At 34.7% G+C, this 13,312-nt stretch overlaps 1 protein-coding gene across 1 annotated transcript; it reads right to left on the reverse strand.

Moving 5' to 3' along the window:
• Positions 1–3,962: 3,962 nt before the first annotated feature.
• On the reverse strand, positions 3,963–8,625 carry LOC122274200 (ATP sulfurylase 2-like). The gene is made up of 5 exons (XM_043083207.1): positions 7,864–8,625; positions 6,422–6,827; positions 5,833–6,093; positions 4,893–4,979; positions 3,963–4,278 (listed from the first exon to the last, which is right to left on the reverse strand). The coding sequence occupies exons 1-5, from the start codon at positions 8,424–8,426 to the stop codon at positions 4,141–4,143; spliced, it is 1,455 nt and encodes a 484-aa protein (XP_042939141.1). The 5' UTR covers positions 8,427–8,625; the 3' UTR covers positions 3,963–4,140.
• Positions 8,626–13,312: the final 4,687 nt, after the last annotated feature.

A 13,312-nucleotide genomic window follows, 5' to 3' on the forward strand; every position in this document is an offset into this window, starting at 1 on the left:
TATCATTTGGGAACGTTTGGAGAATGAGATGAGAGATGAAAAATTTATAAATAGTAATTAAATAATTTATGAATAGTGGTGAAATAATTTGAGTTATGGTGATTTATTAGATTTTGATAAATGAGAAAAAAGAGTTGAATAAAAGTATTTAAAATTAAAATATTAATTTTTAATATTATATTTATTTTAAAATTTGAAAAAAAATGATTTTTTTATGTTTTATCTGAATGTTTGGTTTGAGAAAGTTGTAATAATTTGATGAAAATGTTTAATATTGAAAATTAAAAAATGTTTAATTATATTTAAGTGATGTTTGGGAATGAAATAGGATGAAACTTCTTCCAAGCAATCTTTTAGTATCATGGTTATGTGATTACATACGGACAAGTCCTTTTAAGCTAGAAGATAAGGAGAGTTTCAATTTCACCATATACATGTGCTCAATTGTTTGTAAATATCCATGGTATAACTAATTTTTAATAGTTCGAAGATATAAATTTATTATTAACATGGCTAAGTAAAAAACCACGAAAGTCCGCTAACTTGCCAGTTAATATTCTTAATTGGACGCAAAAAGGTAATATTAGATGACATTTCATTTGCCTAGTTAAGAGTGGCGTTGTTAAGTATAAAATAAATAATAAAATTTATATATTTATATCTGTTTAAACTTTTGAAATAAGTGATAGTTTTATATAATATTAGAATAGATATTTTGAATTTGAATTTTAACTCTACACTCTATTCTATTTAATTAAATATTTTTTATATTAAATTATTTATTAATATAAAGTCTAAACCACATATAAAATAAATATTAAGATATAAAATAAATAATAAAACTTACATCACTGACAGAAAAAGTGGGGCACCCTTAAACTCCTAAATAATGAGGGAATTTAGTGCCAGAGAATATCTAGCTAAATTATAAGACAAAAACACCATCATCAAGATCCCCTAATAAGATGGTGACACGTGGTGCAACAATCTTTGACCTCTCATACTAGACTTCATTTGTATTTTCTTAATATAAATGATAGTTACACTAATGATTATATAAGTATTGTATATTTATTTTTTAAAAAAATAAATAAATATAAAATTTACATAAAAAAATAATTTTTTGATAATAGATTTTTTTTTTTAAATAATTACATAGTATTTATACATCTACGATTATATATAATATTACTATTTTTTTAATATTTTAATTAAAAAAATGATATTTATAGTAATAAAACCTACAAGCATTGCACACTCTATTTTAAAAAAATAAATCAATATACGACCAACATTAAAAATAATAATAATAATTTTTAATAATAAATCACATTCTTTAAAACAAAAAAGTGTAACGCTTAAACAATTAATAATTATATCTAACATTGATCAAGTTATCTACTTTAATTTTCACCCGCACAAAACCGTCGGTCCCCTCCCCTACGTAGGTAGCTACGTTCAGAATTATGGCTCGCATTGCATGGATCAGACCTACGACTAGTACAAATTATTTGATAAAAATACAACTTACTAAGAACCTCAATCAATGTGGTTGCAACGTCAATCAAACAAGCTGTTCTCAGACATGTACTAAGAATGAATAATGCAATTACGTACCCAGCCTAGCTATCTGCTCTCATCATTATTAGGGTCTTAAATTAATGGGCATGCACCTTTCATCTACACTTTCTAATTAAGGACTATTGTCTTATATTTATATTTTGGATCAAATGTTTTTTTTTTTAATTTTAAGTTGTCTGAATTGAAGGGCTATAAATTGTATGACGGACTACTAGACATATATCTATATCTCTTACACTTGAGACCCTCGAATTTAGACAACTACCTGATAGAGCCTTTTTTCCTGTTTTTCTTTCAACACACACACACACACATACATACATATATATATATATATATATATATATGCTTGGTCATGACGAAGAAAAAAGAAGAAAAAATGGGTTCGTGCATGCATGGCATATACTATACGTAGACTTGAAATAAACACAAGCATGTTTTGCACCGCATAGAATTATAACTTGACACCGACTACACTAACTGTTTTTGTGGAACAAAATCCTTCAGTACTACCAATTGTGCCAACATGTCCTGGAACATTAAAAAGGTGGGACACTTTGGCGAGCCTATGTTTTTTGTTCGAGCCACACATACACAAAGAGATGGATCAGAACATACATCATTTTCAAACCTAATGTGCAGATCTGGTATTAATGAGGAAAAAGCATCGTACGTAATAATGGCCCCCCCCATTACAGCTAGCTAGCTCCCTTGGAAGTTTGGAGCAATGGAAAGGACCTTACGGAAGTACCTCAACCATATATAGGTCGATACACGTACATAGCCATGTGCACATGTACGTACTGCATGCTTGATACATGAGATCAGGATCAACGTACCTCGGTGTCAAACTTGAATGGGTTTGCAATTTAACTGATCACCCACGTTAGGGAACAACATTCTGGCTACGAGGGACCAGGCCAGGTTGTATTGTATTACTTTTTTAATTTTGTGTATGACCGGAACCTGCATGCGCGCACACGCGTTTGGACTTTGGGGGCCTAAATATTGCAAGAAAACCTCAATTTAATTTGCTAATTCGTAAGTTTGGTGTATGATACACACCACTTTGCTATAGGATTAATTATAATAAAAATTAAAATATTAATATTTTTTTATAAATAATGTTACTCATCATCTTATGATGTGAAATTAGATAATTAAAAATTATTATTTATTCTATTTTATTTATGAACCTATCATCTAATATTATATTATGAAATAATGAAAAAATGATAAGAAATTAATGAATAATTACTATTTTTTTTATTATCTCATAAATTTAATGTGTTGACGTTCCGCTTGTTATAGGACCAAGTACTATAGTTATAAAAAATTTAAAATATTAATACTTGTTTATCATAATGAGACTCACTTTAATTAGTCGCGTATATACTTGTTGGGCATGTGTTAAATAACAAACTTGTGTATATATTATATAGGTTCTTCAAAGTCTACATTAGTGGCATGCCAAGAATTTTCATCAAATTATTTATCTTTTTTTTTTTGTGACGAAAAAAGAAAAAAAAAAGAAGAAGAAAAACTCAAAACTCAAAAGGAAATCTCACAGAAATGATCTTTTAGACCTGTTTACATGTTGTCAGTGGACTCGACGACTTTCTCGAACCCAAGTTTCTTACTCCAAACATATTTTCTGCCGACACACCATTTTCACAAAACTCTAAAAAAAAAAAAAAAAATATCCATAAATTTATTAAAAACTCTATATATTTGCAGTCATTTTTACAAATTTTTTATATACTCTACTGATATGATTGATTATTTTATTTTATTTTATATTAAATAATTATTTTGACTAATTATATTTATAGAGTGCTCTAAGAATACATAAAAATAATTGTATGCATAACTCTAAATTTATTCTCAAATATTTCATAGAATTTTGTGAAGTCTTGGATCCAAAAAAGTAATTTCAAGAAATAGTTTTTTGAAAACTAAATTACCATTAGAACGAACAAGAAATAACCGTGAAAAATGACTCTCGTCACTCTCCCTTGTGGGGACTGAATTTGATATTCCGATCGACTACTCTATTCTATATAGGATTCCACTAGAGGGTGGAAGAAAATAATAAAATAAAATCAACAATTAAAAAAAAAAAAAAACGTGAATGGTGGGGAATAACAAAGAGCAGGCAAAGGCACACGTACGAGGCCAGTTATCATTTTGGGGCAAACAAACAGAGAGCAGGTCTCTGATTCATTTATATCGCTATATATTAACAGCAGAGCATGAGAAACAGAAGAACCAGAAGGCAAAGAAGTGTTGTGCGCCTCGTGAAGTGGTGAACCATGTCTTGATCCATACAGCAAGAGTACTGGGAAAATGAGATCATGAGTACCATATATGTTGGGTGAGAATTTGAGGAAAGATATATCAATTTATTTAGCATATATCAATTTTCTTAAGAATTTAAATCCATTACATGCATCCTGCTTAAAAAATGAAGTCCAAAACCAATATTCTCAACCCCATATACTAAATTCGAAACACTGCTCCTGCTTGGTCTCTTCTTCAGCTAAAAACTCTGGTTTAGATCTAAGTAGAAAACACAGCTTGCTGCTGTGATGCCTCTTCAGCTTGCATGCTTTCATAATATTTAACGAGGACCTTCCATCCACTGGGGCACATAAAACCATCAGGAGGATTCTCGCCGCTCCTTGCATATGTCCTCATCTGAAACAGTACGGTAAGCCCAACAAATGAGATACAAACAAGTATGAATGACATGAGGTTCCCAAAAATTGGTAAACAGTATCTTAATGACATTCATGAACCAATCCAAGAGAACTACAAGCACAATTTTAATATATAGAGGTTAACATGATAAACAAGTTTTGATACTTTCCAAAGATCTACTTATGATGACAGAATAGGAATGTTTTCAAATGTTGATCACAGTAGAGTTTGATCTAATGGATAGTCAAATTACTAGCTCTCATAAGTTTCCACAAACTACATCCTTGCTAAGACACAGCCTTACCACACAATCACCCCAACCACAGTATGTGACTGATTGTAGATTTACTATGGCAAGGATGCAGATAGCTTCTATCAAAAAGCACAACTCACTTTCTGACTCAGACATTCGGTTGCCCAATATAATTTGCCAATTTAAAGCTATGGAGAACATCAAATCTCATTAGAAAACTAAAACCTAACAATTTAAAGCATTATCTGAAAGGTCCTTTCAGGTCCATAGAGCTTGAGATGCTCCTCAAGCAACTACGAATTGGTATAGAAACTTTAGAGGCCCTTCAAGCAACCAGGAAATAATATACGGTTTCTACCTTGGTTCCTGATATGAAGAGGAAATCTTTAGCACGCGATGGATCAAAAAACGCCATCTTCTTTTCCACGTTGTCATATGCTGCCACCTGCAGTTTATGACGAACAAAGAAGATTAAGAGCGCACACACAACAGAGCCTCTTCACTTTTCATATCACAGAACAAACCCAGCAACAGAAAAGGCTTATGGTAAATCTGCAAGTGCTTGAGGCATGACATACAGAGTTCTGATGTGATCAGACGTATCAAATTGACAGAAGAATACACAGAACTTCCTAACGAGCAATGGTCATGAAGTAATCTTTGTGCTCTGTGATGTGATTGAATCAATCATAGTGTGGGGTCCAGAAGGTTCGATACTCAAACTCTCTTTTGCCCGTACTAATTGGTAACAGCAGTGGCTAGTAGCAAGCATCTCCTAATTAGGCACAGTTACTTCTGAACTTGCTTCAAGTATATTTTGATAAGTAAAACGTTTCAGTGAAGAGAATGCAAAAAAGAAGGAATTGAAGTGGTTGAGATTAAAATCCATGCAAAACCGTCTTCAGGAATACCAGTTTAAGATTGCTAATGGTAAGCTTCACAGTCTCAAAACATTTTGTGCTTTATAAAAAGACAGACACTCAAAACTTCATTAGATTGGCTAGATATAGGAGATAACTGCATAATATGTATTTGTTAGATGTACAGGAGAATCTTTCCTCGCCAGGCAATGAACTTGTGCTAAAAAATAGAATTCGATATCTAGGGAGAAAAGGTAATCATGACAAAAGATAATTTCATATCCGTAGTCAACCCTGAACATCTAGCCAGTGTTTTGACCTTACAAAAGCATAGAATTGAAACAAAAGATAATAGATATATTGCAAGGAGCGATAAGATTGAAATATGCAACAGATCTTGAAAGGTCCAGCCTAAAAGAAAAGTATAATGTTACCTACCCTGAAAGGCAAAATATTTAGCTTCTCCAAGCCAGGAGCCATGCTCAACACCTTTTTCCCGTGATCAGGATCATATAAATCCCTCTTCTCAGTTGGGTGACCCATACCTGCAGGATCACGACCAACAATGTAAAAATTGGCACCAGCATTTATTCGTGCCTTGGCATGCCACTGTACTTCAGTTGGACCCGCATAATGCATAGGTGATGGGAAAATGGATACAATAGTTGTCTCTGGATCAAGGATTCCATCTTCTAGGACCTGGACAGAAATTAAAAAACATGAGCAAAACCTATCTTTTTGGCACTGGTTAAATTTCAGTTATGAAGTATGAGACACAAGTTGGATCTGCAAAGATCATTTCATCACAAAAATGGTTATGGAATTTTGAAAAGGGGACCCTTCACTGAATAACCAAATGTTTCATTTACTTGTAATAAGCATAATTACTAAAAAGCTATGGTCCACACAATGGCAATTAGACTCATTGCAGATATATTCAAACAAACAGAAAGGTATCACTTTAGTGACTGTTTAGCTGTTAAACTCATTATTATTAAGGTTATACAAGACAAGCCATGCAAATAACCTTGCTATGTTGCTCCATCCTAACATCCAAGGGCACATCATCTGCCTTTGTGAAACCTCCCAAAGGATGCAACAATAAAATTGGCTTCTTGTAACCCATTTCCAGAAGTCGCCTTCGTGTGTCGTTCATCAACAAAGCATGCCCATTATGCACAGGGTTCCTTAATTGAAAAGCAAAAACTGCATCGGCCTGTCGCCTATCAAATTCCTTCCGGAGTTGTAGGGGTGAGAGCCTGTAGTGATCAAGCCCGTCACCGTATTTGATGGGATTTAACACTTCCAAATCTCCACCAATTAGCCAATTACCAGCAGGAGTAATGACCTCGTCAACATATGGCAATCCTGGAGCCGTTGTACCCCAAGTTCTAGCAATTCTTTCCTCTTTGTTATGCTTGTAGATTTCAATGCTGCAAAAGAATGAACATCAGAGAAACTTGGGATGACAGCAATAAACTGAGCTAGGTATACGTTTATTGATCTGGTAAGTGCAACAACACGCTATTACAAAATACAAAGAGACTAGACAAAAAACGAAATAATAAAATGGATTACTTCCAGAACTCGAGAACTTCAAAAGTTCCAACTAAAACAAAGATTTGGCCCGTTAAACACAATGTGGTTTTACTCTCATGAACAAGACGCACGGGGATAAGAGAGTAGGGAACGTGTTTAATTATTATTATTATTACTTTTTATTGGAAGCCCCAGCCTAACTTGTTACACGTTGGTTGGTTCCCGTAGAAAAACAACAGGCAGAAGCACCATTAAACATTGGATCCTATATACAATCACTTTTACATATTCTTTTTATATTTAATTGATATAATTGGCTCTATCACATTTTTTTAATATACAACCAATCACATTAATAGAATACACAAAAAAGTAACTGCACGTAAAATTTTTGTAAACATTGTTCTCTCCTTCCAAATCGACCGTCAGCATATTCATTCTCTCGACCAGGTCACGCACGTAATTATGAAAGAGCGGGAGTAAATATCGAAACAGTAAAGAATCCGCAATATGGCATTAACATATGAATGTCGGGCATATTACATTCATTGTGCTCAGGCAACTCAAATGCGTCATTTAGCTAAATTCTACCTATATACGACTACGAATTTCAGCTAGACAACACCATATCTCACAAGGGTATGGCATTGCAAAGGAGAAAGAATATAGAAACAAGAGCACTACTTCAGATTTTTATAATCAGAAAAGACTCCCTTTGACTTTCATTGTAAAATTCTCCTCTTTTTTTTTTTTTTGATAATAATAAAATTCTCCTAATTTATATTGCGGCAACTAACATTCTTTTATTGAGATACCAAACTAACACGTACGATTTTCATATTAATAAGCATGCTCTCATTAATTCACATATTTTAACAAATGACGAACAGAATTCAAAAAAATGGTACTCGCACTCATGAAACCACTGACCTCCGAAGAATACCGACCAAGTCTCCTTTGGGTCCGACCAACCCCACATCGGGAGACGACCCAATCAGCTCCTTGGTCTTGTCATCAATAGCCAAAACAATGGGAAGCGACATGTTCACCACATGCCCATCTGCCATTTTCAAGGAATTAAAATGCAAACTCTGCAAATACTCGTTCTCTCTCATGAACCCTCTTAACGGGCTCGCCCACCCCTCGCTGATCACGTGCACCCACTCGGTGTCAATCTTGGTCAGCCTCACCTTGGGCAATGCCTCCGCATCTGACGTCTTCTTTGCACGCTCGCTCTCCGGCACCACGAGATCCACCAGAGCCCCGCCGTCGGGTTCAATCAGAGAGCTTCTGACGGAACAAGAAGAATAAGAGAAAGAAGAAGCATGCATTGTGGATTTGTACACGGTGGAGATCAATGGGTTGCAGTGGTAAATGGGTTTGGATCGGATCTTCGTGTTATAGTTTGTGGACGTACTTTTATTGATGGTTTGGGAATTGAGCATGGGGTTAAGGTGGGTGGAGGTGATGTGTAATTTCATACTCAGAGACATGTTTTATGGCCTCTGTGGGAGTAATCTGTGGGTTTGGTTTTGAGAACAGGTAGTCGGAAGTGATAGAGCGATCCGACTAATTTGGGGAAGTGTACCTATGCCATAAATCTAGCGAACATCTTGTTTTGAATGGGAGAAAGAGCGGCGAGAATCCACACGTTTGTTTGTGCTCTGGCTTTTCTCCGTTTGTGGACAGCAGTTGGCTACTTGTCCGTGTAATATTTTGGGGACCAATGTCTTTATTTGCCAAGTCAAGGCCTCCAGTTGAAAGCTGAGAGCAACCATACAATCAAAATATCGTAAGTATATACCTACCTATCCCTTCAAAAAAAAAAAAAAGTATATACCTACCTATGAAGCCCGCGTGGAGCTGACATTAACATTAGCAAGAGAATTGTAAAATTATAAATAGATATAATACTATGGCTTATAAAAATACATACTAAGCCTTGCATCAAATAGAATTGAGAGACAAACTATAACTCAAACTTAATTCTAAAACTCAACTTGAATGTGCGCCCAAACGAAGATTTAGGTTAGTTTGGCTAGTGAAAATAGTTGGAAAGAGTTGTGAATATTTATAAATAAAGATTGAGTGAGTTTATAGGTCTTATTGAGATGAGTTTGATGTGTTTAGATATATAAAATATATTGATTTGTTGACTTTTGAGTAAGAAGTTTAAAAAGACATCGTCCCATCAATAATTAATTTTATTAGTAATGATATTGAAATAATAATTTATTTATATGTAATGGTTATAAACACAATTATTATGATAAATAATTTTTAATATATTTAAAAATAAATTTTTCATAAATTTTTTAAGATAAATTTATTTGAATCAAAATTTGAAATTATTTTTACAATATTCTCATGCCTTATTTTGTTTCAAATTTTGACTATATATTATAATCACAATCTACATGTGAGTAATCAAATTATAATAAATATTTTATTATAATAAATATTTTTGCATTCCGAAATTTATTTAATTAAAAATTTTTAAATTATAAAAATATAAAACATAGAGAAGAAGATTGATGGGACAAGTCTGGAAATGACCTATAATAATGATCGCATGGTTTCTGATTTGAAGTCTTCTATCGAGATGTCCCTAACCTATTTGGAGGCTGACTTACTTTCAACCGTACAAATATATTTAATCCTAAGGCATTCGAAACTATCCAGACAGACCCCTATAATATTTTTTAAAATCTGAAGGCACTAATAGTGGGTGTGCTCCAACTCCGACTTTCGAAAAGTCGGAATCAAAATTGAGCTCCGATTTCGATTTCGACTGGAATCGGTCTGACTCTGTTTGGAAGTTGGAATTCCGACTTCTGATCAGAATTCTGACTTCCAAAATCCGAACATGCGTTGGAATTCTGATCGGTGCCGAAATTCCGAATTCCGACTTCTTCAGTATGATAGGTTTTATCTTATTTTAAATTTAATTATATATTAATTTATGTATTAGTTTAATGTGATTAATCAAAAAGTAAATTTTAACTTGAAATAATATTAATTTAAATTTATGATTAATTTACTAATTAAGGAGACTTGCATTATGGGAGATATAGTACTTATATATATATAGATATCTGTGTGTGTGTATATATATATATAGGCGGCTCATGATCTAGCTAGCTCCCTTCGCATTTTCGGCTCATGAGTTTTGTTACATACAAATGAATTTGCATACCGATCTGCGTATTAATATTATTATCTTCATATTCAAAATTTAGATTGATATAATTTTCATTAAAAGTCTAACTATATATTTCCTTTATAGCTAGCTAGGAGCTAATTATACACAATTCAGAAGATCATAAACAATGAATAATAGAAATAACAGCCGAGTTCAAAGTTTGATTAAACAGTCCATAAGAACAAACATTTTGATTCAACCAAAAAAGAAACATCATTTGCAGCATCGTAGTTGGTCATTTGAAGTACCTGAAATTAAGATAAAAAAAAATTCAATCAATAAATGTAACCAAATATTGATTCAGAAAATTGAAACAGAATTAAAAGTAAAATTTAATTACCATTAATATCAAGGACGGAATAAGTTAATTCTGATATCAACTTATCTTTATCCATACTCCATCAGTCATCAACAACTATACTGGGGTTCACAATTACATCTGTGAAATGATAAAAAAATATAAATTAAATAAATTAGTATAATCATAAAAATAATTAAAATAATCAATAATAAAAAAACAAGTAAAATATGGTTACCATCTTCAAGCCTATAGCTCTCATCGTCAATGCCAATGCTATCTAGTCCAAGGGGTGTATCACTGATCCAGTTCTGTATGCAAACGAGGGCCTCCACAGTTGACGGTGACAAAGAACTCCGGAAAGCATCCAACACTCGACCTCTAGTGCTAAACGCCGACTCAGATGCAACCATCGTAATAGGAATGGCTAGCACATCTCGGGCAATACGGGAAAGGATTGGATACTTGACCGAATTAGCCTTCCACCAAATGCATATCTCAAATGCAGGACTAGGTGCCTCGACCTCTTCCATAAAATACCGTTCAACCTCTGAAATACACCCCATAATATTCTTCGACGCAACGAGCTGATGATACTCATTCATGATGTCGTAATTCCTACGGCGTCGAGGCAATACACCTACTGGGCTAAAGTCATCAGAGGGAGGTGTCGGAGTCACGTGTGAGGTACCCGCTGAAGATGAAGGTTGTCCACTATTTTTGTAATTGAAGTACAAGTCATCGAGATCAGTTTTAAGCGATGTAATAAACAATGCAGCCTTCATTGCCCCAAGGACGGAATTTGCCCAATATTCTATCACGGCCAACTTGATTCGGGGGTCAAGGATCACAGCCACAAAGAGTAATCTATTTATTTTCTCAACTTGCCCCCAATATTTATTATATTTGGACAGCATCCTCTGAGCCATACCAGATAGAAGTCCGCTAGGGTCATCACAACCATCTTCCAAGTGGTGGTGTAGTGTCGAGATCTGACTGAATCACAAGTTTGCAGTCGTGTATGCGGATCCAGATATTTTCATTGTAATATCATAAAAAATCTGCAAAAATGTGACAAAAAATTCTACACTCGTCCAATCATGTGTGTCCGACGGACCGAGCCCCTTTCCGGCAGGCTCCAGCAAAGCATACTTAAGGCCTCCATCTTCCACCTCCATCCGCTCAAATATTTTCTAGTACCTCTGTGTCACATCCAACATCATATATGTAGAGTTCCATCGAGTGGGAACGTCCAAGCACAGCGTCCGTGAATGTTTTATCCCAAGTTGTTCTTCTATTGCCCTGAATTTTTTCAGCCGTTGAGGAGAAGCCCTCACATACCGCACAATGTTGCGGACTTTTGTAATGGAATCATCAACCTCTTTTAAGCCCTCAGTCACAATCAGGTTGATTATGTGAGCACAACAACGAACATAGATAAACTCATGGTCCTGGATGACATCATGACATCATCTCTCACTCTCGTATTCCGCTTGAACCATTCAATTGCAGTAACATTGGCACTAGCATTGTCAACTGTAATGCACAAAACTTTCTAAATTCCCCAATCTTTCAAGCAATCATCCATTGCCGCCCCAATTGATGCACCCTTATGATCACTGATTTCTTTGAATCCAATAATCTGTTTTTTTAAAATCCATGAACTGTCAATGTAGTGTGCTGTAATACACATGTATGAAACATTCTGTATAGATGTCCATGTGTCAGTCGTAAATGAAACTTTCTGGCCAGTCCTCACAAACATTTGCCTCATCTCAGCCTTCTCTTTTAAATGCCTTTTCATACAATCCCGCATCACTGTATACCGTGACGGCATTGGGAATCGTGGCTCAATGAGCTTGACAAACTTTCGGAACCCTCTTTTTTCAACTGTCATAAAAGGCATCTCATCTTCAATGATCATCTCGGCAAGCGCATCTCTCAACCACTTCTCACTGTATTGAGGGATAGCCATTTTCTTAACTTGCGTACCATCAGTCACAGTAGAAGTTTCATAACTCAGCGTTGTCTAATCTTTGGCCGCCAATCCCTTCGCTATCTTATACCTCTGGCAACCATTTAGATGTGATATCAATCCAGTAGTGCCTTGTTTCTTTGAATGACATCCAACTTCTTGGCCACAATGGTTGCAAGCCACGTGCGGTTCCGAGGGATCACCGTCAACTTTGGTGAAATGTTCCCACGTCCACGAGCTTTTTTTATTTGATCATGGATGTGGTGGCTTGGCACTCGCGGATGGAGGTGGTACATCCGGCTCATCCCCAATACCCATCTCAGCCTCCTCATTAAATGTATCTTCATCTTCTATATTTACCGGCATTGGGAATCGACTACTTGCACATGAAGTTTGTGTTCTGGAAGAGGGTCTCGATCTCGGTGCTGGGGACGGCATTGTGGCATCTTGATCCTGTTCTGGGGTCCCATATGGTTCTTCCTCCATAGCTTCAAATCTGTCACATATATAAAAAACCAAATTAATAAGCATGGTTTATCGTCTTACATTCAGATACCCAAAAAAACCATGCTGCCAAGTGACATAAAAAATTATTCTATGTAGGTCACCTGATCTAGTAAAAGCCGCAAGAAAGCACCAGATGCTCCAGGCAATGTTACCAATCTACTCAAATACAAATACCTAAAGATACATCAAATTGTGAGAAAGAATGAAGAATGAAACTCCATAGAAGCCCAAAAATGGTGTGTATATATACATACATATATATATATATATATATATATATATATATATATATATTCAACATTCATATTAATCTTAGTTTTTTTTTTTAATTGTTATAATTTTTTACGCCCAATGCTCATTGGTACAGACCATCCTTGTATTTTGATAACCCAAAGGC

Source organism: Carya illinoinensis, chromosome 8 (assembly GCF_018687715.1).
Source record: "Carya illinoinensis cultivar Pawnee chromosome 8, C.illinoinensisPawnee_v1, whole genome shotgun sequence".
In the NCBI taxonomy this organism is placed as follows: Eukaryota; Viridiplantae; Streptophyta; class Magnoliopsida; order Fagales; family Juglandaceae; genus Carya; species Carya illinoinensis.

Bases quoted from the DNA above. Each gene is read 5' to 3' on its own strand.
- LOC122274200 (XM_043083207.1), bottom strand. From the start codon at position 8,426: ATGTCTCTGAGTATGAAATTACACATCACCTCCACCCACCTTAACCCC. The intron at 6,828-7,863 runs GTCAGTGGTTTC...ATTCTTTTGCAG, and splicing joins TTGGTCGGTATTCTTCGGAG to CATTGAAATCTACAAGCATA. The intron at 4,279-4,892 runs GTAGAAACCGTA...GTACTGTTTCAG, and splicing joins TCTTCATATCAGGAACCAAG to ATGAGGACATATGCAAGGAG.